General features: G+C 39.2%; 1 protein-coding gene across 8 annotated transcripts in view; it reads left to right on the top strand.

Annotated features, from left to right (window-relative positions):
* Nucleotides 1–27,087, top strand: part of PAK3 (p21 (RAC1) activated kinase 3) — a 250,474-nt gene that overhangs the window by 221,342 nt on the left and 2,045 nt on the right. For all 8 annotated transcript variants that reach the window (XM_044763450.2, XM_070502415.1, XM_070502417.1 and 5 more), the window contains 6 exons: nt 5,636–5,684; nt 6,001–6,113; nt 7,849–7,966; nt 9,409–9,508; nt 10,015–10,211; nt 25,048–25,185. In XM_044763450.2, coding sequence (XP_044619385.1) covers nt 5,636–5,684; nt 6,001–6,113; nt 7,849–7,966; nt 9,409–9,508; nt 10,015–10,211; nt 25,048–25,185 — 715 coding nt within the window. The remainder of the gene's footprint in view (nt 1–5,635; nt 5,685–6,000; nt 6,114–7,848; nt 7,967–9,408; nt 9,509–10,014; nt 10,212–25,047; nt 25,186–27,087) is intronic.

Here is a 27,087-nt window from a genome sequence, read left to right on the forward strand (position 1 = left end):
AGTCCAGTCCTAAGAACTAATCTGAGGCCTAGTCCACTCTTGGACACATGACCAATCTTAACTGAGTCAGAAAATAGAACCATCTTGTATGGCTATGCCAAAGGAATCAAACATACCATGTCCAGGGATAAACTAAATGGCTTACAAAGGGCACATAGACTAAGTGAGCAGAAAATTAGAGGCAAGAGAAATATTTTAGGGGGGCAGTTTAGCAAAGTAGATACAAACGTGGACTTTGGGAAGTATCACACATGCACTCGGCATTGATGTAAAAATGCTAATCTATAACAGAACATGAAAAGGTGGTTTAGAGCATGGGCTGTGGAGTCAAACTAATGCATTTTTTAGTTCAGCTGCTGACTACCTGTGTAACCTTGGGCAAGTTACTACCATTTCCCGGTTCCAATTTGTTGTATAGGGTGAGCATTAAGTGAGATCATCCATTTACAGAGAACAGGCAGAAAGTAAGGCTCAATAAATGATAGAGTCTTTTTTAGCAGCAGTAACAGCAGAAGTAGGAATAGACATAAAAAATAACAATCCCAAATGTGGATTAAATCACTGAGTATGACCTCTTTGGCACCAGATTTGTACTTGTAAAACCTTAAATGTGAAAGTTATCCTATCTTTCTGGCTCCCTCACTCTTATTCCTACCAGAGTCGCCTTGGACACCATTGAGCCCTCTAGTCTGCCTGCCCTTTTTCTTTTACTTCCAGTCTAGGAGCCTCCTCCTAGCCTCACTTCCCTGCCCTTCTTTCCCTCCTCTAAACCGTTTCTATGCTGAAATTGGTATGATTTATCTAAACTGTAAATTTTACCACGTTGCTGCTTTGGCAACTACTCATGATCATGGCTTGACATTGGCTCTTGGCAGGAAACATCAAAATCTGATGAAGATTGCTGATAATTAAACTGACTTGTCTTGGGAGGAAAAGGGAGAAATAGTGAATTATTTGTTTCTTTCTAGACCTTTTGGGCTAGATGCCAATGTTTCCATTTGAGTATTAAGTACTTGGCCAGGTCAGGGAAAAACTGTTGATAAAGTGTCTAATGTGATACCAAGAGCCCAGCAGTACACGTCGCACTGTAATTGATGATGAGGCCCAACGGTTGAGCAATCTGTTACTTTAATATTCTTGAACCATAGTGTAGGTTAACTGAAAGATCTCTTGCTCAGCATTAGGAGACTTTTGTTACTTACTAGCTGTGTCATCTTGGGCATACCCCTCCTACTCTGTGCTTCAGGTTTCTCATCTGTAATGAGGAGGTTAAACTGGATGATCTCTATTTTCCCTTGAGTCCTGATAATGCATGATTTCTTTATACCATCTGAGAGACTGAGGTTTGGAATAAACAAAATCTTCATCATAAAAAAATGTTCTTCTTATAGCAATCTAGCTTTAATATAACTAGAATGGAGGGATAATGGGGATCAATGTAATTAAATGGCATAAAAATCAAATCAACAGTGCTGACCATTTCAGCACACCAGCCCCAATATACCAGAGAATTAGGAGTTTCATCTCCCATCTTTCTTAGTTTGATTTTTGGCATCCTTATGTCTTAAAGTGCTGCATGATACTGACTTTTTCCTGTTAAAATGACTGACTGATTTTTAAAGATACCCATTGAGATACTTCGACATACTCTAGGCTGTTGCAAAGCTTGTCTTTTGTGAATCAGTGTGGCATCTTGTAGGCTCAGCGATTGTTTCTTTCGGAGCTACACTACTGTGCTTCCCTTATTACATGGAGAGTGCTTCTCAACTTCACCACCAAGGAGCCCTTTAATTATTCGCCTTTGTGAACTCCAGGTTATGAATAATTGTAACTATTAAACTATATTTATTAAATAATAGTTTATTTCTCATACTTTATAAGCAAAAAGAAATATGTATAACTGCTTCTTAGAGCTTTTGATCAGCATGAGATATGCAATATAATCACAAGTTGATAAAATTCTAGCTAAAAGGAAATATATGCGATATTTTATTTAGCTTCATTTTCGGTAAACACCAAATTTCTCTTATGAATTTGAAACATCGAGATATCTTGGAAACTCTCAGTTACTTAAAAAGATTCCTAGGGATGCAAAGATTACAGTTTGGGAACCTAGTTTGGGAATGTATTAGGTAGCAATCAACCTAATAATAATAATAACTATTACTACTACTGCTATTATTATTATTATTATTATTATTATTATTTGGGGGCAATTACTATATGCCAGGATGGTTTTAAAGACTGTATACATTTAATCCTCCTCTAATCCTGAGCCACAAAGAGGTTAAATTATGTACCCAGGGTCATACAACTAAGAACTGGTAGGATTTGAACCTGGGGAGGTTCGAGTAGATGGTGAGGACTACGGTTCTTAACCCATCAGTGGGCAAAGAGTGTGCTTTAATAGGTAAGTAAGAGAGGGAGAAAGATTCACATTTTTATCAGTTGAATTTTAAATTGCTGGAAAGGAAGGGCATCAGAACTGGGGTGCGGAAAAGTGCTAAGATGGAGCTGGAGACAGAGCACTATGTTTTACTCTGCAGGTTAGTGCTGAGTTTGTGCATTTGAATTGAGGATTCTATAAAGGCTAGAAGTTGGGCCAACCAACAACTTATTGGTCAGAGCAGTGAATTCCAAATGCGAAACAACATGTTTGGTGTGGGGGAGGGAATGGGAAGTGGGGTGAACGAGGATATCACCATTTTCAGACTGGGATCAAGAGTTGAGGGGAAGGGAAAAATGGCTCCTACTAGACAATTACACATATGCAGTAAGGTGGGGGTAAGGGGAAGTGAGGATAAAAGCTCATTTTTTTTAGTTAATAACCTATGCTCTAAAGTTTCAGGTTCTTTAAACTTCTGTGGATTAGGGATTTGTGGCAATTCTATACCACAGAATGCCATAAAACCCAGGATATTGGGATTTCAGGGTTAGGGCTCTAGCAATTTTAAGACAATGAAATGCTGAGGGAGGTGGCCGGCAAAATAACCAAGGATTTGAAAGGCAAAGCTCTGGAGATGTTAAATGCTAATCCCCCTTGCACTCCGAGTCAATCAAAATTTTAGCCCCTAGGACAGTGGAAATTGGCTTGGGAGGTTGGGGGTGGGGGTGGCAGGAATTTTGGGCCTCCCTCCCTAGTTTAACTGGAGCAGCTTCCCTTTTATACAGAGGGTTTCTGCATATGGTTTCATTTGATAAAGGCATTCCAAACTTAAAGAAAAAGGCAAAACTACTTCACTAAGGCACAAAAAGGACGTAGAACTTCTAAAAAGTGTTCCAGCAGCTCACCTTTGGCCTTTGTCCTTTTTAAAAATAGGGACAGACACCAGCAAGGATGTTTTGGTTGGGAGAATAAGAAGGGCCAACTAACAACTCAGTGAATCAGTTGTCCTCCACTGTGAAATCAGTAACAGCAGCAGCAGCAACAAATGATAATAATAGGAGTTACCATATTAAGCATCAACTCTGATCTGGGCACAGGACTAAATGTTTACATAGATTGTGCCATCCAATTCTGTTTAGCCCTATGAGACGGATACTATTATTATCTAATTTTTAAGATACTGTCACTTTTTTGCATCTGAAGAAATTGCACAGGTAGCTTAAGTATGTAGATATAAACCAAGAAAAGACATTTTTGAATCTTATTCTGCAATTAGATTTAAGTAGTAGCCCAGGGCTTATGCAGCTGAAATACACATCAGGTTGAGGTGATCTATTCCTTTGAACTCAGGTAACTCTGAGTTCAGAAGGACAAATCACAAACTGGCTCCTGAAATTAGGAAAGTCTGATAGCTTATTCTAAGAAAAAAGTGTTTTATGTAGATTTAAGTAGAAGAAGAAATGTTTTTTTCGCAGTAAGGAAAGGTTTTATGGCAATTGCATGTTTGCTTGAAAAGATTTTTATTAATTCGGTCATTTAACAAATACTTATTGAGCACCAACTGTGTGCTTGGAATCCAGAATCTCAAGCATACAAAATTGAGAGACTGATTAGTCTGATATAAGCCTCAAACCTAAGGAATTTCTGAAATGACCACATTCTGGTTTAGGTCGCCCTATTGATTAAGTGCAATTTTTCAGTCTAGTTCCAATAGATATTTAAATACCCACGCAGAGTGACAAGGGCAGTAGAGTTTGTAAACTCTAGATCATGGAATTAGAGAATCTTAGAAATAAAGCTGCCCATTTCCTGTGTTTTACAGAAAGAGAGTCAGTCTTGGATTGTAAGCTGTATAACCTTGGACAGATTTACTTATCCTCTCAGAGTCTCAGGTTCCTCATCTGTAACATGGGGATAATAGCACTTGCCTTTTAGAAATATGATAAAGATTACATAAGATAATTTATATAAAGTTCTTAGTGCAGTGTCTGGTATGCACAACATGCTCAGTATATGTTTACTGTTATTGTGATCACTATTTTCCGAGTGAGGGGACTGAAACTTAGAGAGGAGAAGTGACAAGCCCAAAGGTCACATAAGCTTGTTGATGTCAGAGCAAATTTTAGAACTCAGATCTCTGTAGTAGTCAAACAGTCCGTATACTACACCACCTATTTTATTCCCCTGGAGCAGGTGATATAAACTTCCTAGGCCTGTGAGAAATATTTTGGATCATTCAGGGAGAAGAAGGGAGAAGAATTACAAAGAAATGGCTGATATAAAAAAAGAATTTCTGGATTCAGAAAACAAAACAGCAAGGGATAAATAAATGACTAGAGAGTTTAAATAACAATGTTGAGCATTACAATGCCTGGTCAGTCACTGAACTGATCTCCGTCCTAATTCCTTTATTCACCGTCAATGTTTCAACAAAGTTGACTAAGTTTTTCTTTTTTTGGGGGAGTGGGGAGGTGGTTCAGAGTGCATGTGTGTTTCACAGAAAGTTACTGTGAATTCAGCTTTACTAGACAATTTCTATTTGCAAAGCAAGGGAGGGCTGTAATTGAAGTTAGGATGAAAGCATGAGTACTACCAAGACTTAAGAAATGATAGATTTTAAAAGGATAGTGGGCTGGAGTGAAACCTCATAGTAGAAGCTGTTGAGAAATCTAGCAAAAAGGAAAAAAAAGGCTCAACATAAACTCACATTGTTATTGTTTTGTGCAGCTACGGTATGAGAACATACAGCCCTGAGAGTAATTGATTTGTTAGATGAAGATATTCTTAAGAATTAGAAATATATGAAAAAGGCCATTCTGTCCATATGCTAAAAAGCAAAGATTAATTTACAGTTGCCTAAGCAAAAGATGATATAGTCTTTCCCAAACTGCACTTCGGTTTAATCAGAGGACTTCAGTGTTGGTTGTTGCAACATCCAAGGAGTATGCCAAATATTCCAGGAGTTTCCTGAAAGGAGCAAGGGCATTCTGCTCGGTTCATTACTGCATGATGCCATGGCACATGGGCTGCTGCCAGAAAGTCTGACTGGAGTTGCTGCCCACCAAAAGGGCTGCATCATGGTCGTTTCAGGTGTAATTACTATACAAAACAGTTGTTCCGTTTTTACTTCATCCTTTAATCTTGAGTTTGCCAATTTCCCTCTCCTGAAAATAATTACATTTTATTTCAAATAAAATATATTGGTAACACTTTGATTGCTTATTCATATGATAATTTTCTCCTTCACAGGGCATCAGGTACTGTTTATACAGCGCTAGACATTGCAACAGGACAAGAGGTAAGCGCTAACATTCAATCCTAATTTATATTTCCCTTTATTCATATTGGTCAGATTTCCTCTTTGATGGCATCTATGCCTGAAAAAATGGGTAGCATTGGGTTGACGTGGGAGTTTGCTTCATTGGTGTCCAAAGTGTCTGAAGTGGCTGGTTCACTGATGATTGACCAAATAAAATGGGCATGGGTTTGTGGCACTGAGAAAGAGCCTAGTAAGATAAAGAATTGCAATGTCTTACTCTGTATGCTAAAAAATATGGACGTTGGTGTTTACGCTAGTGATTGTAACTCATTCTTGCATTTTAATCATCATTCAGGTGGCCATAAAGCAGATGAACCTTCAGCAGCAGCCCAAAAAGGAATTAATTATTAATGAAATTCTGGTCATGAGGGAAAATAAGAACCCCAATATTGTTAATTATTTAGATAGGTAAGCGTTTTCTCTCATTATGTACTTGTTTTCTTTATGGGATGTCATTTTCTTGGCAAATTATTTTATTTAGGATCTATTCACTAAGCATTCTACAAATATTTCTTAAATGCTACAAGATCACAGAGTATCAGATCTATTGCTAAACTTGCACCCACTTATCTTTGTCCACCCATAAAACATTTGAAGACATATTTCATGGTCTTGCTTCTAGACATGAGCAGTGTGTGTAACTTCCTTTTGAGGATCGCAACTGTGTGTTGGCAGGAAATAGACTATGGCATATAGAAGAGAGCCGTGGTGTTTTAAACATTTCATCAAGTGTTTGTTTCGAGCTGGTACAGCCTCTGGGTGTCTAAGTGAAGCAGGCTGACTGCACTCGCCCTGCTTTAATGGGCGCTTTGTGATTAACCGACAGTGGGGTCTAGGGAATTGAGACTTTAATCTCAAACCTTTTTCCTAGACCAGGTAATTAATGGCTTTTTCATCAGTGGCGTTAGCAGTGGGTTATAAATAGGCATTCAAAGACAGCACTAACTCTTCACTTGTGGTTAACATCTGTCTCACTCAATTTCAGTAAGTGTTTGTTTAGCACCACTGTGCGGTGTGCTCTGAGAGGATAGAAGGAAATAAGACTAGGTCTACAACCTCAAAGAGCTTAAGATCTTGCTTTCTGTGTGTTGCGCCGGGTAGACCAGGGGTACAGAGGGAGGGGAAGGGGGATGAAAAAAGGAGCGTCAAATTTTGCAGTTGAAATCAGTGTTTCGTAAAGTGTCATGTAGGGACCACCTGCAGCAGAGTGACTTTGCTTTTGTAATTTTGTAAAAATTGCATTTGTAAAAAGTGGAGATTTCTAGGCTGCTCTCCATAACTAATGAGGTAGAGCCTGTGAATTTTCATTTTTAACAGGCTTCCCAGGTGACTCTTACGGGCACTGTTGTTTGAGCACCACTAGATAGAAAGTGTTGCATCATATTGACGTGGAACTTAGGGCAGGGTGGAACCATTGGGGTCATTCCATTCACTATAATTCCTCTCGCTTGCTGAGCAGGGGAAAAGAGAGACCAGATCATTCTGCTAGAGTGCCTTCAGATGGTTCCAGGTGATTTGAATTTGCCTGAATTGTAGGGCTCTGATGTCTTTCTTCCCCATTTTTTATCATTAGGGGTGTGTTCCTCAATAACTACTTAAAGATAATGGGCATTGTCACAACTGACTTCTTTCAGAACTGAGACTGAAGCACAGTAAATCCATTGCAAACATGAGTCTCTTTGATTCAGCAACTGCTTGAAAATGTTTCAGTAATTAATTCAGTAGAATCAAAAATAATGCCGAGATCTGAATAAATAGCCTATAAATCTGAATGCCATGAGCCATTTCAGTCCAAGAAGTCAATGTTATGGCTCAAGTTATCCAAAAGGACTATTCATTGATCTTGTTGATTGAAACTAGCTTTTATAATGGAATGACTGACAGTAGTCCGTCACTAGAGGCCTCCTTGCTCCTTTCCTTCTTCCTTGGTGCACAGTCCTATCTGATGATCCTTTGATTTTCCATGTATATTCTCTTCAAATGTTAAGGATGTGTCTCATTATCACCATCATTAATATTTTCCTCTTGCTATGTAATATGGCCAAACGCAGAGACTAACTGCAAATTGCCTTCTTAATGGGAATATAAAGAAGTCCCCCCTTCCTTAGGCCTGAGTCAAAGTCTTTTTCTTTTCTTGTTATAGCTACTTAGTGGGTGATGAACTATGGGTAGTCATGGAATACTTGGCTGGTGGCTCTTTGACTGATGTGGTCACAGAGACCTGTATGGATGAAGGACAGATAGCAGCTGTCTGCAGAGAGGTAAGAAAATAGAGCATTTCTACCTGATAAGAACAGCAAAAGTGGCAGTTCTTTATCTCTGGTTGTTCAGAATGTTTATAACAACAAAGTAACAAAATTGGAGAACCTAACCTCAAATTAAATCCTAACCTAATAGCACTCCCCTGCCCATCCCTCTCCAGCTCCTTGTTTTCTTTAGTTGTTTTGCTATGGATCCTTTGAGTTCCATTATGCTGTTCACAAGGTGCCATATCTAAGCCTGCATGCTGTAGTGCCAGTGAACATGGAAAGCAGTGATGTTGGCATGGAACTTCTTTCCAATTTAGGGAAATTTTTACATGATAGTTATTTTGTCCTGCATGTGCAATGTGAGCCATGTAAAATAAAGACCACGGTATAATCCCATCATTTTCTAGAAGGCAATTTAAGCAAGGTCTTTCCTCAGCCCAGAAAGTATTTTCTTTCACAGAATAGTCTGGACCTCCCCCCTAGCCCTCCAGTGGATCTGAGGGTTTGCCTCTTTTCCAATAACAGTGTCATATCCCTAGTTTCAAGCTAAACTAAAGATACTTTATTATGTTAATTTTTTTCAATATTAAAAAATCACATTCCTCATTGGAGTCTAATCTTGGCATTACCATCCACTCCATTCATTGTGGTGAGGTTTTCTATAGACACAAGAAGGAACTCTGGCCCACTGAAACTTGAGAACCAATAATAGGGAAACAGAACCAAATAATTTCAGCTAGTCTTTGCTTGTCTTTTATTTTAAATTTTTCACTTTCATTTTCTCCTTCCTTGTTTTCCTCTCATTCCCGTTTCCTTCTCCCCAAACATGCACACATATCCACCAAACACATACATTTTCTATTCATGCAATAAATCAAACTAATAATATTCAGGGGAATATTCGACCCCGAGCCTGTGGTTTCAATCTTGTAGAATTACGATGCAAAGCCATTTCTAAACAAGTAACTATAGTAACTTCATAGCCTAGAAGTGGTTCCGAAACCTGGCTGTTCATCAGAAACAGCTTGGGGCATTTGTTTGAAATGCGGTTTCCTGGGTCCCACTCCAGGCCTACTGAATCAAATCATACCGTGGACGCAGAAGCTTACTGCATCTGTATAAGACGGAGCTGAATCCATATCCTCCAGATAAGTAGGTCAAAGTGTGATTATACTAATTGGTTAGTTTGACTGTATTGATGATTAAGTGCTACTTATCACACCATCACTCTTCATGTCCTAGTCTGACTCAGGTGCCTTCATGTGTGTAATGCTAAGTAACATCACTGATGTAAATTGTAATGTGACTTCAGACTAGCGTTAAAACATTGTGTAATCTATTTCACTTGACAACATAAAATTATACCCTTGCCTAAAATTTATCTAGGAATGAAACTCAAATTTTTAAAAAATTCTTTGTGATATAATTAGAACTTTTTTTTTCTGATTCAATAGTGCCTCCAAGCTTTGGATTTCTTGCACTCAAACCAAGTGATCCATAGAGACATAAAAAGTGACAATATTCTCCTTGGGATGGATGGCTCTGTTAAATTGAGTAGGTATTTTGGTTCAGATGGTGTTTGAGAGAGTGTCGGGGAAATTTTGCCCTTTTACTGTCTATCTTGAGAAGATAATGGCTATTGAAAGTGATTGATTTGAAAGCATTTAGAGCCCAGTTTGAAGTAAAGAATGTTTCTAACACTGCATTCCTGTAGAACACGACTAAACTTTTTAGGATTAATATTTCAGAATTTCTAGTCACTTCCATCTGCTGGATGACAAATACCTAATTAGAAAACTGAAGGATTCTGTAAGTTGCAGGGAACAGCGATAGGGAGGGAACCATATTGAGGTTTAGTAAAAATGACATCCTATCAGTCAGTTATTTCAGACCCTTTTAAAATCAGGACCAGCTGAGAGATGAAGTTAATAAAAGGATATGAGCTAGGCAGTTGTGGAAGCTCAGTGTCTAACAAAGGAAGGCACAGCCGTAATTGAAAATGACCTATTGGAAAAGAAAAATAATTCAAGCTGATTTTAACTGACTTTTCTTCTCTGCAGCTGATTTTGGGTTCTGCGCTCAGATCACCCCTGAGCAAAGTAAACGAAGCACTATGGTGGGAACTCCCTATTGGATGGCACCTGAGGTGGTGACTAGAAAAGCTTATGGTCCGAAAGTTGATATCTGGTCTCTGGGGATTATGGCAATCGAAATGGTGGAAGGTGAACCTCCTTACCTTAATGAAAATCCACTCAGGGTAAGTCAACAGCAAACTCAAGTACTTCATCCCTAGGAAAAGGAAAAGGCCAAACGTCATTTCATGCTTTCACTACAAATGGCCAGAATGGGCTCTTTCCTGGGACAAGTGCCATGGAAGTGCCAAGTTATAATTTCCAAAATTATTATGAGTTGTTTTCAGTTTATCTTAAGATGTCTGAACAGTTTTCTCAAATGCTTTGAATCAGTATTTCTAATGTCAAGGGTCTTTAAAATATTTTAGTATAGCTTTCTGCTGTTAGGAAAGTAGAGCTTTTTTTAAGTAAGATGTGAGACGAAAAGAGTATTTTTAACAATTGCTATGGTTAAATGATCTATCTAGGAAAAACTTGATTTATAGTTATTTTAACAAAGTAAATAAATACATTTACAGAGCAGCTATAACTTTTAAAATTAAATTTTGTTTCGTTATCAGTAATGATTTATTGAGCAACAACAGCTTGGTGGGTATTGAATGGAACACAAGATAGACACAGCGCCAGACTGGCGAAATCACAAACTTAATTAGACTGTCAAGTAGAACATGAATGGAAATAGTTGGTGTTGGGTCACTCAGTTTGCTACTGCAGAATCAAAGGTTTGATCCTTATGTGGTATGGTTACCTCTGCAAAGAAAACAGCTCCATCTCATAGCCTAACACCACCATCTTTATTCAGAAATGTGCTGTTGATCATAAGAAGAAAAGGCAAAGGAGTGTGAAAGAAATGCTTGCTCCGTACAGAAGTGAGCCAGAAGCTATTTTCTTGTATATAACCTAAGGGTGAGCTGGAAGCTGTATTGTATATATAAAGGGCATAGAACTTGAAAAGAGGACATATGCACAGATTCAGATTCTACTCTCAAAATGCATGCAGAGTGCCAGTGCCAAAGGCATCTTGCATATTGTTTGCATCATTACCACTAAGATTCTAACATTGAATTTTACCCTTGGTATACATAAAACATTGTCCTTAGTAAATGGTTAAGTGTTTACGTGTTAAGCTTATGAAATCCATATTCGAGCAAAAAATATGTGGCTTTCTATACATGTAAAGAAACCTACAAACTAATTGTCTAGTTGTTTTTGCAGTTGAACATTTTGTAATTGGCAGCTGCACTCCCTATATGGAGAGGAGGACAGCCTCCTCCTCACCCCTTCCTAATTCCCTCTCTGGTATTTCACCTCTTGTCCTATCCCTGCACTGATTAGAAAACAACAGATAGGAGTGAAGCTCTAATGGATGCTGTGGGCTATTGCTCTGGTCTCATGAAACAGTCTGGAAGTGAGATGTGCACATTGATTAGCTGCCTGCAGGGCTGAGTGGAAATGAAGAGACATTTCCCACCGTTTGTGGGTCAGTCCTCTATGAATCTAACCAAGCCCACCCCTGACCTACAGACCAGCACATCAGGATAATTACATGGACTCGCCCTTATTGTTTAACCACCTTTGTCCATTAATAGCAGTGAAAGAGCACATCAGGCCTCTTGTTTCCATGGATTTCCTCCCCTTAAGTCTTTGGAGTTTGGAGGCATTAAACGGATTATGACTATTTAGCTTTCTGCCTTCTAATGAGTAATTTACAACCTGAAAAATTTAAGGATTAAATAAATGGCTCTGTAAAGAAACTGGTCTCAGTAATGCATTTATTACCTTCTTCAGTTCCCCAATTACAATTGATCGCTCTTGAGCTAGGCTGTTATTGTTAGAAAAAAGGAAAGAAGTTTTAATCTTTATAGGCATCTTCTAGCCTGGGATTAGAACTCATAATTAACAGCTTGTCTCTTAGAATCCACAGCCTTCTATCTTAACAAGTACTTGCAGATTAACAAGCCACCAAGTTCAGGAAGCCTACATTAAGGCTATAACAAAAAGACGCGTCAGAAAGACCACCCTGTAGAATTCTACTGATAAGGATTTACTCAACTTTGCTCATTACTCCCTGTGTGTGATCACCCTCCAATGAATCAATCAACATGTCCATATTGAGCCAGCCCTCTATCTCTCTGCTAGGCACCACGAGTACTTTTTTAGTTTTTGATTTTAAATATGTTGTCTTCGTGTTCTCTTAGAGAAAACACAATGTCTCAGGCTATATGCCCTTGTTTAGGATTTGAAAAATGTAGTCACTGAAACCATGGAGAGATTGGAGAAAAAAGAAAATATAACATGAGCTTGTAGGAAGCCTGTGTTTTCTTGGATCCTGGTAACCAGGCCATGTGTGGGGAAATAGAAAAACCGCAGAGCTTCAGGAGAGGTATAAAAGGGAACTAGTTAGTCCTTCTTTCTTTAAAATCCTTCCAATACTGCCACCCATCCACCACTTCAGGCTTTGAGGAGGAAAGAAGGAAATAAGTGTAAGGAAGATGGTGGTAGAGTAGAGGGTGGTGTGTTGATGTGAAAAGAAATTCGGCCCTTGTAGTCAGGCAGATCTGGATGTGTCCTGGCTCGACAACCTACAAGCTCTGTGACCTTCAGCACATCATTTAAAATATTTATAAGCCTTTTTCCTTTGTGTAACATGAGGGTGATATCTATCTTTCAAAGTTAGCGTGAAAGCCAAGTAAAATAATGCCTGTAAATCACCTAGCACAGTGTCTAGCTCATTATAGGAAATATATAGAGGGAGACATTTATATATGAATAGAAAAGTGAGAAAGGAAAAAGAGAGAGAGGATTCTTAGGGTGCTTTTTACCCATTCATGAAGGCAGATTAGGTTCCCCACTTCCCCCGAAGATCTTCCCCTCCACACTGGCTATACTCCCATCCCCTTAAGGAGTGGAGGGTTCTGCACAGTTCAGTACAAATTATCGTGAACATGTAACACTGAACAGGAGAGGTTAAAGGTGAAGTCTGGGGCTATGCTTCGGAAGGTTATTTGCATTTCACTGTGGCTTTTTTATGTCTTTGTTGTGTCACTTACAACTGAACAGCCCCCCCATGAATATTGCCTGTTTAACGTATCATTGACTCAAGGAATTAGCTACTTTTTCCCCATAGTTAAAAAGTGGTTGGGATTTTTAAAAATGTAATTTGCTCTGTACGTAATTTGCTCATAAAATGCCTTTTAAAGGTCAGAAAGTTATTAACTGTGCTGATGTTATAAGGTTGATACCCATCCAGAGACAGAGAGGAGACAAGCTTCTTACCGTCCCCCACTGCTTGAAGTCTTTGCACTCAAAGTAATTGGCCTTAGACATGTTGTTCTGTGACCCATGGACATTTTTAGTGCGGTCTCCAATAATAAAGTGCTTTGTTATTTCTGTTTGCCAAAGTGACTGGGGTTAAAATCGAACGTTCCCTGTGGATATGCAAATCAGATGTTGGTGTTCTGCTTATCTCCCCAACTTTTTTGTTAATTGAAGATATATATTTTTTAAACCTGTGATTATACTGACCTGATTCTAAATAAGGAGGCACAATCATTTCCATAAAACAAGTCTTTGGTTTGTTTTGTCCTCAGTACCAAGAGTGCCTCTTTATTAACTTTGCATTCACACATAATGAGGCTGTTCTTGTCAACGGATTTTGATGGAATTTGGTATTTGCGAAATGTCTCAGTGAAATCCAGTTGAGGTCCCCATGGACCCTGTGGGTGGAGCCCTGTTTTATGTGTAATTTTCCAAACCTTTATCCTAGCTGAAATGAACTTTAAGTGTTCTCTTTCTACCCTTGTTTTAGGATCTGTGAAACCGCATCCAACATTGGACCTTGGGAAGATAGTTATTGGTATCAATAAGAGATATCTGAATGCTAAAAACAGTATGTAGTATAGTATGTCAACCACTGATCCTATACCAGTGGTTCTCCTCAGTGGTCACATACCGAATCACCTGTGGAACTTTAAGAACCAATGACGTCAGGTTCCCACCCCAAGGACTAGACCAAATACAAAGCTCTGTGGCAAGCCCTTTATAGAACCCTGTCTAGACTGAAAAACAATTCTTCATCAGCCCCCTTTAAGCATGGTTGTTCAACCAGAAAAGAGACACTCTCATTCTGCCCACATTTCTCCATTTCATCTAAAAAAAATATCATGAGTAACTCTGTCAAAGCCTTGTTGAAATCCTGACACACTCTGACATTCTCTGATTTACCAGTCCAGCAACATTATCAAAATAAAAATGACATTAGTTGAGCATATACGTCCATGAAATGCCATTTTCTTTTTCAATTTTGCTTCTCCTGAAAATGGAGTTCAGTGTCAAAATGTGCTGGCTGCTGAGTACATAGCACATATTAGTGATAATAAAGCCATCAGTCTGACTACTCATGATTAGGAGTACATCACCTGTATGGCCAGGGAGAAATCTAAATTCAGACCTGTTGTCGACACTGGGAAGCTCTCTACTCCCCCTTTCTCTGCACTTAAACACAAATTTTATTTATTCTTACTTTTTATTATAGAGCCAGGGAAATTCTGGTTAGTTTTTACATCTAGCGAAGCGAGTTAAGCAGAAGAGAATCTCCAGCAACTAAAAAACAGCAACTAAGGGCCAAAGAGCTTCTCGCTCCCTCCAACCACTGGAACCTGTGTTGTAGATTGGAATGTCTGGGTTTGATGGCGCGTGCTCATTTGGAATTAAAGTCAGACATAAACTTCCTGAGTGCCAGAGAAGCAAGCATACTTTGCTAGCACTCAGTCAATATTGTTTTGAATGTATTTCAGGAAGAGCTGGGAGCATTCCCTTCTTTTTCCGTAAGCCACTATGGAACAGCAAGGTTTATTGATGGTTTGTTGACACTCCTACTTTGAGGGCAGACCTATGCCTAAAAGGAGGGGCCAGTTGGGATAACTGCAACTAAAATAATTATAGAACAGTAACAGGCTTTCTTTTTAATCAGAAAAAAATATTGCCTGTCAAAAGATAGACAGCTCTTAAGAATCATTTGTTGTCAGGAATTTTAGCATAGGAAAATGGGACCTAGCCATAGAAAAGCTGCAAGTCTCATTTAGGTTGTAATTCAGAAGCAGACAGCTCAAAATGGTGAGTTATGACCCAGAAGACAGCCAAAGGAGAAATTGATTCCACAGCAAACTAAAATCTGAGACTCTGACCAGGTGAAGAGAAGGGAAAGAAAGATTAAAAACGTGGTGACCAGGGACTTACCGTTAGCCAAGACTGATAGTCCCTTGTCCTACTATTGTCTTATCATTCCTCAGTGTCCTTAAAGCATGGCTTGGGAAGAGGCCAAGGGTGTATATGCCTATTGTCCTAATAGGTACCAGACCTATAACTAAGTAGTTAAGTCCCTTGAAATCAAAGTTCATTCTAAATAGACGAATCAAAGAATGTGATGATGGGCATTTGTCCACTGAAATGCCCACTCACGTGTTTTATTCTATGGCTTTTAAAATCTGTTTTTGCTAATGAAAAATTGACTTCACCAAGAAAATTAAGATTTTCTTGATAATTAAGATCATTTTTGACCTTTTGTCATCATTTTGACACATACTTTTTCAAACCTGGTTACAACATTATTTTAGAAGATCCTTTGCATTCTGATGAAAGGATACTCTGATATGTCTTGCATAAGCCTCTTGGCAGAGAAAGTTAGCTTGATTAAGGCAGTCTTAGCTCTATAGCTGGGAGAGCCAAAGTGCTAACATTATCCCAAGGACTAGGCTGACCTTTTTTCTGCAGCTTCTTTCTCTCTTCCTCTCTTCCTCTCCCCCTCCCTTCTTCTCTTTCTCTATTTCTTTCTTTCCGCCCCCTTCCCCCTTGCCCCTTCCTTTTTTTTTTGGTAAAGAATTGCCCCAGTGCTTAGATGGCAAAGTTCATCAGTACTTTTCATCTAGGAGCGGCCAATGAATGTGAGAGGACTGGACAGGGAGGTTTCCAGTGTTTTTATCAACTGTATACCTTATGTGAATTGAAGAGTAAATTCCATTCCCATGTCTGCCAGTCAGGAACTCCATGACCTTGAATAGGTTACTTTTCACTGAGCTTCCATTTCCTTATCACTTCAAATCAGTGGAATTTGACTAGATTATTTGTTACCAGTGGACTCCAAGAAGCCCTAGAATTCCTTCGAGTTCCTTGGGCTTGAAGGGCCCAAGGGAGAGGTCATAGGCTCTTGATTCCACCAGAACAGTTCCTCTTTAATTTGTTTTCTATATTGGGCTTTCACATGAGATTTACTTAAATCAAAGGGGAAACTCACATGTCTCTTACTCTCATTATGTGTTCTTAGGCTGTGGATAGGCCACAGCTTTCCCTGACTGCTGGAAAGGCCATGGTTTGAGTGTGTGTTGTGATTGTCAGAAAGCAGCTCAAAGGCATCTCCCTCATCACCTCCTGACTAAATCTGTATCCCATAGAGTGGAATGATCCCTCTTTTCCTACCAAGTAAAGACACTTGATCATGACATGAAACATGCTATATGTGGGACTGGGCAACCCCAATCTGACAGGAATCTCAGGGAGAAGCCAAGGAAGAGCACGGCAGTGATAAAACTGCTGCAAGGACCGTGGTCTACAATGTGGGGTGTGATGGGAAGAATTGTATGTTACTGTAACCAGAGCGGTTCCACTGATGAACTGTATATAAAATAGAAGTTGAAACTCATTTCTGTGAGCAGTAATTCCTGTCTCACCGATCTCATCACAATCTGGCTGTTTTGGTCTTCATATCATAATTTGGAAAAGCCTGAAAGAATCAGGGAGTTGGTCCTTTCTTACTCTAATATTCTGAAATGAGATATGAACAAATGTATAATATTAAATAGTACCTTAGAACTAGAAATGAGGTGTGGGATGAGGAGAAAATGGGAGGTGAGGAAGTCAAGATACCAAATATAGACAACGTTTTGAGAAGTTTTGTGAGAAAAGGACCAGAGAAATGAGACAGTAGCAGAATTGGACCTAGGATCAGGTCCCCTTGATCTCCCTGGTCTTTTATGCTTTATCTTCATTTCCCTTCCTCTGCATTCTACCAGCCACCTTCTCTCACCATTGTCCTTTGGCCCCTATCTTTGCTCCCTCTGCTTCTCACAGCTTTTTTTCTCTACCTCCTGCTCCATTTTGCTTTCCTTCCTTATCTAGCTCTGTGCCTACTCCCACCCGCCATTTCCAAATCCTCTGTGGTTCTACACCTTAGGTGCTGCTTGGACTGCCCGGGGTTGCTTCCTGTGCATGCATAGCCTGCTCCATGTTTCTTGACAAGCATTATTAATTCTGAGAGATTAGAATGAGCACATGCATTGTCAGAGTCATCTGGTCTTTATTTTCTGGCGGTGGCCAGTCCTTTATGCTTGAAAGGAGCACTTTAAAGCTTGACCAACACCTAAAGAGTCAGTAGTTCCTAATTATCTTTTACCATCAACCAATAAGGGGATAATCTATAATAGATTCATTTTAAATGACTTTTAAAGGATTAAACAACAACAAAGCCCACTCCGCATAATTTGGTGATAGATGAGAACTACTATGCAGGACAAGTAAGGAGCTAACTCACACCACATTGCTTATGCAGTTATCACACTGGACTGTTGGGTTGAATAAGTCAAAGTATGGAATAAAATGTTATAATGTGGTAATTTCCTTTTGCAGATTTGGCCCCATTTACTTTCTTCGTAGAAAGAAAGAAATGTCAGGGCCTTTCATGAGAACCATAAACACATCAGAGGTAGCAATACGCTCTGGCCTTTAACCTCTGAAATCCCAGGTCACATGTAAACTAAGTCATAAGGTGTCAAGTCACTTGTTGCCAAATCTCTCTCATAAAACACTCAAAGGTAGTTGAAAATTCTAAAATGAGAAAGGAACCAGGACATCAGTAGGTTGCAGGCAACAACCAGAATACGAGCTGCTCATAAACTCTCAACATGTATATAAACACTGGGGAGTACAGGGTGAAACCCTCTGAGTACCTGCCCTTTGTTCCCTATTTCCAAGCAAATAGAAAATGACCTCAAGAGAGTCCATTTCCTCTGTAGAAGTAGAGGTGGAGTTGCTAATGCTCAGTGTGCCTCATTTCTTGAAGAGCCCCTGTCTGCCTCTGCTGTGAGAATTCCTACCTCAGACTGGGAACTGTGTGAAGTGATATTGTGCAGTCAGTGGCCAAGAACATGGACTCTAGACTCACACTCCCTGAATTCAAATATTGACTCCCTCATTGCTAGTTGTATGATATTCGACAAGTTATTATATTAACCCCACAGGCCTCAGTTTCTTCGTCTGTCAATTGGGAATCAGGGTGTTGTTATATGGATTAAGTGAGCTAATCGTAATCAGTCAATAAATGTTAGCTATTAATACTTCCCATGGACATAGTATTTATACAGATATTGAGATACAGATGAATAGCCCTCTTGGTCTTATAGTTCAGTTACATTGTATGTTAGATAGATTTTTACGGGCTCAGCTGGGAGCCTGTTCACCATGTATAACACAATTTCCATGGCAAAATGTGTTTTCCGAGTCCCAAATATTCAACTTGGAAAGAAATGTTTGTACCACGCCCTATCCTCTTTTTAAAGTGAGTCTTATATCAGTGCTTGGGCCTCTCATGGTTACTAACACATTTCCATGTAAGTCCCCTGGTTTGTTTTCTAACACCTTCATCTAAACTTTATAAACTGTTATAATGAACTTAAGTCACAAACTGAAGCTTTTTAATTAAATGGTTAGTCCTGTTGCAAAACTGCCTTAATGAAAATTTATTTGGTACATATGGATTGTTTTGGGACCTCTTTGGAGAAATGTTGTAACTTCTAAGATGACTGCTTTGATCATTTTTAACTGAGGAAATTGCCAATAAGGTAAATTAAATTATCCCTTCAACTGGGTGAAGTAGCTTCTTCTGAATTACTTAGGTAAATTTAGTTGCACATCGGGGGCAGTGAAAACTGCGACATTTGTGTGTTATTGCCAAGAGACTTAGAGTTATTATTAAGAATTCTAGAATATCAGAAACTTCTAGGCAATATGTATATCACAATGAAGAGAGCCACCATTTTCTGGCCAAAGGGTGTCTTTCTAACATTATAAATAACGTCAGTAGGTCATAGGGCCTATATTGCCTCACCTTAGGATTAAACAGACCTTGTTTAATAATGTAGCAAAAGATTAATCAAGAGCACCTTCTCTGTTCAAGATCAGTCAAAGAAGACTAAGTTTCTGAACTGTATTTCAAGTTCCAGAGAACACTTTTTCTCTCCCCTTCCTCTCTGCGTTTGCCCACAGCAGGTTACCATGTGGTGGTCATCTTTTACTAGTTTTCCCTCCCTTTGATGATATCTCCATATGTACACTGGTCACGGAGCTTTCTTCCTTCTCCCACACTGAGGATTGATTAGTCCAAAGTTATCGCATGCCAGTTCTGTTCAACTCAGAAAAGGCGCTTCTGTCATTCTTTGTGTATCTTCTTGTATGTTTAATAGTTTACTTTAGGTTCTGAGCTTTAATACTTTATATATTAAAGTCTGTTATTTTCCCAGCTCGGTTAAATTTATTTATAGATTTTGGCTCTCGTTTCATTCAGCAACAAAAACATTTATTGAGCACCTATTTTGAGCCATTTGCTATAAAATCCAGAGATGATGATAACACAATTCCTACCTTCACAGTCCAGAAAGGCACACCTGTAAACAAGTAACAAGTAGTCACAATACAACGTGAAAATAGACATATGAACAAAGGGCTGTGGTAGCTCAAAGGAGGTAATGGCTAACTCTATCTGCAGGGTGACCAACTATCCTGGTTTGTTTGGCATTGAGGGACACAGGACCTTCAGTACTAAAACCCAGGACACTCCCCAGAAGACCAAGGTGGTTGGTCACTGTATCTATTTGGGAGAGATGGAGAAGACTTAAAAGAGGAAGTGCTGTTTGAAATAGAGCTTTAAAGGCAAGTAGAGATTCACTGGGCACTCAAGGGAAATGAGGATAGCATTTTACGCAAATATGAAAGAGTATTTTTTTATTGTGGGGATGGTGAACAAATTGGCGTGAATAGTATGTCAGCTTTGGCCAATGTGTGTACATATGTGGGGGTGGGGGAAGAAGAGCTCTAGGATGAGAAGGGAACAGATGAGGACTATAAAGGTAGGCAGGGGCCAAATCATGGAGGACCTTATATGCCATGCTAAGGAATTTTTGCTATGTCCTGTGAACCAGTAGTTTTCAAATGACTGTAGTGATCCCTTGGTTCAAATGAAACCTGGCTTGGAAGCATAAATAAATAGAGAAAGAAGAAATATTTCTCTGATTGAAACACATCTGTGTGGGTACAGGGACCCAAAATCTCTGCACCTGTCTCCCTCTCCTACTTCTTTTCCTTCTTAGCTGCTCTTGCAGGGAATTTTGGGGAGCACAGTTTGAAAACCATATCTGTGGACCATGGAGAGCCACCGACATTTTTTTAAGCGGAAAAATGGATGACATGATGAGATCTCTGATGAGATACATTGTTAAGGAGGACGGACTGAAGAATAAAAAGGCTTGAGTAAGGAAAACCAATTAGGAGCCTATTGTAACAGTCTGAGAGAAGCTCAACCTTAAGCAGACACCATGGGGATAGAGACAAGTAGATAAGTGTGAAAGATATTTCTAAAGATTGCACTAACGAAACTAGTCGACTGATTATAGTAAGGATCGGGGTAGGGAAAGGGTGCTGGATGAGGAAGGAAGAGAACTCAAGGATAATTTTATGGTTTCTTACTTAAGAGGAAACCAACTGTAAAGGAAATCTCTAGTCTAATATCTAATAGCCAGCTCGTTTTCCTTGAGTTTTCACTAACTCAGATAAAACCAAAATGTGATCACTTATGCCTAGATCTATTTTCCTCAATCTTTCTTCAACTAAGAGTTGACTGCTAGTAAAACCCTTTTGCTGTGATCGTTATATTGGCTACAACTGTATTTGTCTCTTATTAGCAGGACAGTGGGTAGCAATTTTCTTTTTACAAATATTTTTACAAATTTCTTACAATATGTGTTCCAAAAGTTCATTTTTAAGTTAATTATTTGGAACTCAGAGTGCATTTTCCCATAAAAGTGGCATTATGCACAGTGAATATGTTCCCAGGTCAGTCCACAAGGGCCAGTTTAGCCCTTGTTTATATAATATAACTGAAAGTGTGGATTTTTGCAGTGGAAATTAGTTGGAAATAATACTCTTGCAATTAAAATGAAAACAATAGTTGAAGAAAAATCGTCTGGGTTTTTGTTTCCCTCAAGGGGTAGTACTTGATGAAAAGCAGGTTTAATCCTAGGAAGACAAAGAGAGAGAGATGAGGATTTTTGTGCAAGTTGGATGGCACAGCTTTTTAAATTTATTTTTTAAATAATGTTTTGGAGGGTTTTTTAAAATAATAAAAGCCATTGTGTTCGTTCAGGAAAATTTTGAAAATTGAAAAAAAAAGTTTTAAAAATTAAGTCACCAATGATCCTACCACCCAGAGAGAACCAGTTAACATGTTGATGTGTTTCCTTTCAACATTTTTCTTAGTACATGTATTTTTAAATCAGTCCAATGCTATTAACTATAGTGCATCTACATGATAAACTATTATATAGTCCTTAAATTGATATTTATGAAGAATTTTTAAAAACATCAGACAATATTTACGATATAGTGTTGAGTAAAAGCAGCCTTGCATTTGATACCTAGATTAGGGATGAGGGTGTGTAAGCAGATCGGCACTAATCAACCAGGCAGGAGTCGTCTGTTAGGCTACCAACCAGGACCCCCCCACCTTTAGTCCTACCCCCCAACAAAAACCACAGCCATTCTTTTTGTGGAAATTCAGAAGAGGAGATACTCGCTCTTTGAAGTGCTTTACAGGTTCACAGCACTGGCTCCTTGTTCCTTCTGATTCTCCTTCAAATGAGAGGGCTTTCTTTCCCGTGCTGCACTGTATATCACTAGCACTACTCAGGCTTTACAACTATAAATAAGGTCATTTTTTTTTTGATTCATACATGGGATGGAAAAAGGGGCATGCAGTTCCTGAGGTAATTAGGCGTGGATTGAAGAGGGGTGAGAAGGACTTGGTTAGAGATATATGTGTACTTGTGAGGAACAAGATTATATGCAGTGGGATATGTTTAGCTAAGAATGGTGAAAAATAAGTGAGAAAATGAAACACTATAGCATGCAAACAGACCTAGGGAGAATGGAATGGGAGAAAAGAGATGTGTTCATTTAGGACTGGGCTTAGCTATAGAGCAGAAAAAAGCAAGCAAAGGTCAGAGAGTTTGGCAGAATAGTGGCCAACTGAAATAAGAGAGTTTTGGGAGGAAGCAGCAAATGTAATTTGCAGTCACCAATTTTCTTTTAATAAGGGAACAAAAATGATGTAAGGACAGGTGCTTCAAGCACTAATCATCCAAGAACTAAAAACACTTTGTTTGAGCTTAATTTAATATATCTGCTGTGATTGTGTACCAGTTGATTTTAACCCAGTTGATGATTTCCTAAAAGCACTTTATGCATTCATTTCCCATACTATCTCCTTTTAGAAAAGACTAGATTTGTCACTGGTTTGTATTTTGGCATGAAAGTCCTAATAGCTGCCACCTGCATTTGCTGTTCATCAACAAAGGAATTGAAACTTAGAAAAGAGTGAAGAGTAGGGGAAAGGAAGGTGTTTGTTTGGGGGGGATATTATTTACATGTGGGTGTTTTAATGTGCTGGGAAAACAACCCAGAAGGTTTCATCGCACTATAGAAACCTGGCATTGTAATTCTCACCCATTGTTATGCAAGAGAATCCCCCTCACTGGGAGTCTGTGGCTCTCATATTTGGTGCACTTATGAGATAGAGTTTCTGACTTATTAAGTGCACCACAAGTCCTTGGCCAGTGGCTCTCATTGTTGGCTGTAAATTGGAATCTTCTGGAAAACTTAAAAAATACTGATGCCTGGGTTTCACCTCCAGAGATTTTTACTTAATTGGCTTGAGGATGAGAACTAGGCATGGGAAGCTTTTCAATATCCTCAGGTGATTCTCATGTGCAGACAGGTCTGGGAACATCTTTAGCCTAGTGCATAATTACCTGGGTGGATTAAACCAGTTCTCAAAGTGTGGTCCTGGAACCAGCAGCTTTAGCATCAACAGGGAACTTGTTAGAATGCAAATTCTCAGGCTCCTCTCCAGATTTACTGAATCAGAAACTCTGGGAGTGACCCAGGAATCTGTATTTTTAACAAGCCCTCTAGGTGATTCTGGCGCATGCTGTAGGTTGACAGCCACTGTATTGAGCAGTCCTTCCTAACCCTTTCTAAAGTACATCCGTAGAGGTGTCTGGAAAGGAGAAGAGATGTCCTTACCAGCTGATGAAAACTGGCCTGGGAAAAGACTCTGATAGAGATACTTTTAGTAATAATATTAGGAGTCATGGTGGAGAAAGGGGAAGATAATTTGCTGCGAAGCCCAAGCAAGTACAGAAGGGAGCATGTCTTCATAATAGTTAGGGAGTTGGTCACATAGGCAGGCATAACCCTGGTGGCAGTACCTGCAGGAAAATTCCTACTTATCTTTCAAGACACTTTCTCTGAGCTCTGGTATAAATCGCTTCCAACTTATGTTTACTTAGCACTTGCTATGACCCTCTAATAGCTCTTGTCTCACTGTATCGTAGCTGTCTATAAGTCTCTCTTCACTAAATTGTGTGATCTTTGAAAGCAGGACATTCTGCTGTTCATCTTTGGATCCTCAATGTCTAATATGATACTCGATACATAAATGCTTCTAGAATTGTTTGCTTAGAAGAGGCATGAGCAATGGCCACACTTTTTTTCTTTTTGATGAGGAAGATTGGCCCCGAGCTAACATCTGTGCCCATCTTCCTCTATTTTGTATGCTACCACCGCATCGCTTGATGAGTGGTACATATGTCCATGCCCTGGATCTAAACCTGTGAACCCTGGGCTGCTGAAGCAGAGTGTGTAAGCTTAACCACTATACCACCAGGCCAGCCCCAAGGAATGGCCACACTTTTGGCTGTCAAGAGCGTTTGAAAGATGGCTTTACCTTTGTGAATTAATCATGGTCCTGGGTCCAACTCTGCCTTGAAGGCTAGGGCCCTTGATTCTGTCAGCACACCATAAATTGATGTTTCTCAGTAGTGGCCTTACACAACAAAGATATCAGAGATAGATTAGCAACTTATTATTTAACAGTAGGTTTCAGAATTGTCAGGTTCCAGGACTACTACTGTCAGCTTTTCTTGTATTTGCTCTTATTAAAGGTAGACCTTCATGGGAAATCTAATTAAAATCTATAGGGATACATCTGCCATAGGACAAAAGTACTTGAGTCCTTAGGCCCCACAGGTTACCTCTCATCCAGGCACTGCCATCTTTTGGTCCTTTGTACGTCTCCAATTCTATAATGTATTCTGTTCATCCCAGGTCTGCTCACAAATGTTCTTTGAACAAGAGAAACACTTAGTAAATTACAATCACCTTTGCAACAATGCCTTCCAGAGGTTATACTCAGGTCAACAAGATTGGATGTATGTGTGTTCCCCAGCTCTTTGGAGTCACAGGTTCACAGGCAATCCCTTGGTTTAATTTCCTAGGTGGTTAATCACACATTCATTATATGTGGATTTTCACCAGCTTAACTCTCAGAAAACAACCTTATAACCTTATTTTTAAGTTTTTTTTTTGGGGGGGAGCACCTCACTGTCACCTCAGTTACTGCCAAGAGTAATAATTTCTAAGTGTTATAGAAACTTTGAAGTATATGTCAGTGTCATTCTCTAAAATGGAATTTTTAAGACCCAGAGTATAAACCGGAAGAAACTGGATTGGTGACTTCTGTGCCAACTCACGATCCTAATATCTATGTGCTGAATAGATTTTTCTAATTTTCTTCTGTAGGCATTATATCTGATAGCCACTAATGGAACCCCAGAGCTCCAGAATCCTGAAAGACTGTCGGCTGTATTCCGTGACTTTTTAAATCGCTGTCTTGAGATGGATGTGGATAGGCGAGGATCTGCCAAGGAGCTTTTGCAGGTGAAAATAAAATAGAACACTTACAAAGAGTCATTATATTCAGCTTTTCCATCTCAACGTGTGACAGTAACAGAGCTCTGTCAAGAGATGTCTAATTAGAGTTAGGCTTTAACCGTTTGATTTTAGACCACAGGCACATAAGTATAGGCATGCATCTAATACATGGTTCATTGGCATGTTGCCTTTCTTCTGAGAAGTTGGCAGTTTAATCTATAAATCTCTTTTGTTCTTCCTGGAGTCTTATTTTGCAAGGGAAAAAAAAGCAATGTGAACCTCTGGTGTTGCTGTTTTGTTCTAAACTTTACTTGTGCCCCTGGATGTTGTATGCAGGTGCTCTTGGCTGGAGGTAATTCTCTACATAACTATGCAATTATTTCCGTGGCATTTGCTACTCTAATGCTTTACTGGTCAAAGCCCCTTTGCTTGTGATGCCAAATGGCAGGTACCTGCTTGCCTGGGTGAGTACCATCCAGTGGTGAGTGCCTCTGTAACCATTTGTCCTTTTCATGGCTCTCAGGGATTAGGATATATGATGATAATTAGTGCATAGTATGTACCAAATTCTTTGCACAAATTACTCATTTAATTCTTATAGCAGCTCTATAGGGTAGGTGCTATTATCCCATGTTACAGATGTAGAAATTGAGGCTTAAACAGCTATCGAGTTGCAGAACTGGGATTTGAGCCCTGGATTATCTGAATTTCCACCACACAAACCAATTTAGAGAAAAAGATGTATTAATATTGATAAAGCAGGACATACCTAGGACTGCACATATAGCTTCACTGCTGGGGACTGTTTTTGGGGACATGCATCAAGTTGTTTAACATACAAGAACAATGACTGCTTGTTCTCTTTGTGACATTGAACACGTAAGCCGGTTAAATAAAAGGTACAACACTTGGTTATACAGAGTGTTAACCACAGATTCAGTCTGTTCTAGGCCAAAAAGAAAATCTGTTCCTTTTGTTCCTGGACTCCCTCCAGAGACAGAGAGCCACACCCTGGCAAAAAATGTCCCACCCCAACCCACGTCATACCTGGGAAAACCAATTTGGTGGAATTGAGGAGGCTATACCTTCTGTTTTCTGCTTCCTGTGAGCATTTCACAGGCTATCATAGGGACCTAAAATGTCAAATCTAGAATCGCCCTTTATTAATCCTCTAGTTAATCCAGTCTCAAATAACAGGTGAAAAACCTGAACTTTTGAGTGCTTCACTTCCACATCTTTTCACTCCTCCCACTACCACACACAAACATCCAGATACACATTCCAAGGATGAGTGAAGATATAGGTTGTCTTAATGTAGCTATATAGTTACATAGATAATTGAAACAATTATCTAGTTAGTTCCTTCCCAACAATACTTTTATCTGAACCAGTCAGATAACTGATACAAAACTATATTTTGAGTGTAAATTGTATAATTTTTGCATCGTTTCATTTTATACATATTAGCAATAACCTGTATATTGCTTAAAGTCCATATAATTTCATTCTCTGACTCTAGCCTATCATTGCTCATTTTAGAGGTTAGAGAAAGGAGAGATGCATGACATTCACACCACTGGAAGACTCGAGAAAAGGCGTAGGTCTTGAGTATTTGTGTGCCTTTCTATATGGCCTAACTCAGTTCTCCATCAGTTCTATTTGAAAGACTTAAGTGCAGTGGGTGATACAAACCTGTTAAAGGCATGACTCCTATTCTCCAGAAGTTCACAATCTCCTTAATAATGCAAGGTTGTTTAGAGACTCATTCAAACCAAGAGGCTGTTAGGACAGTAAATGCCGTGGTCGATTAGAGAAGCAATTCTATAGGCTATGGCAATCAGAAAATGTCTGTGAATAGGAGGGAGTTCTGCTGGGCTTTGAAGGACAGGTCAGTTTCACATAGGTTGA

This window comes from Equus asinus, chromosome X (genome assembly GCF_041296235.1).
Source record: "Equus asinus isolate D_3611 breed Donkey chromosome X, EquAss-T2T_v2, whole genome shotgun sequence".
NCBI lineage: Eukaryota > Metazoa > Chordata > Mammalia > Perissodactyla > Equidae > Equus > Equus asinus.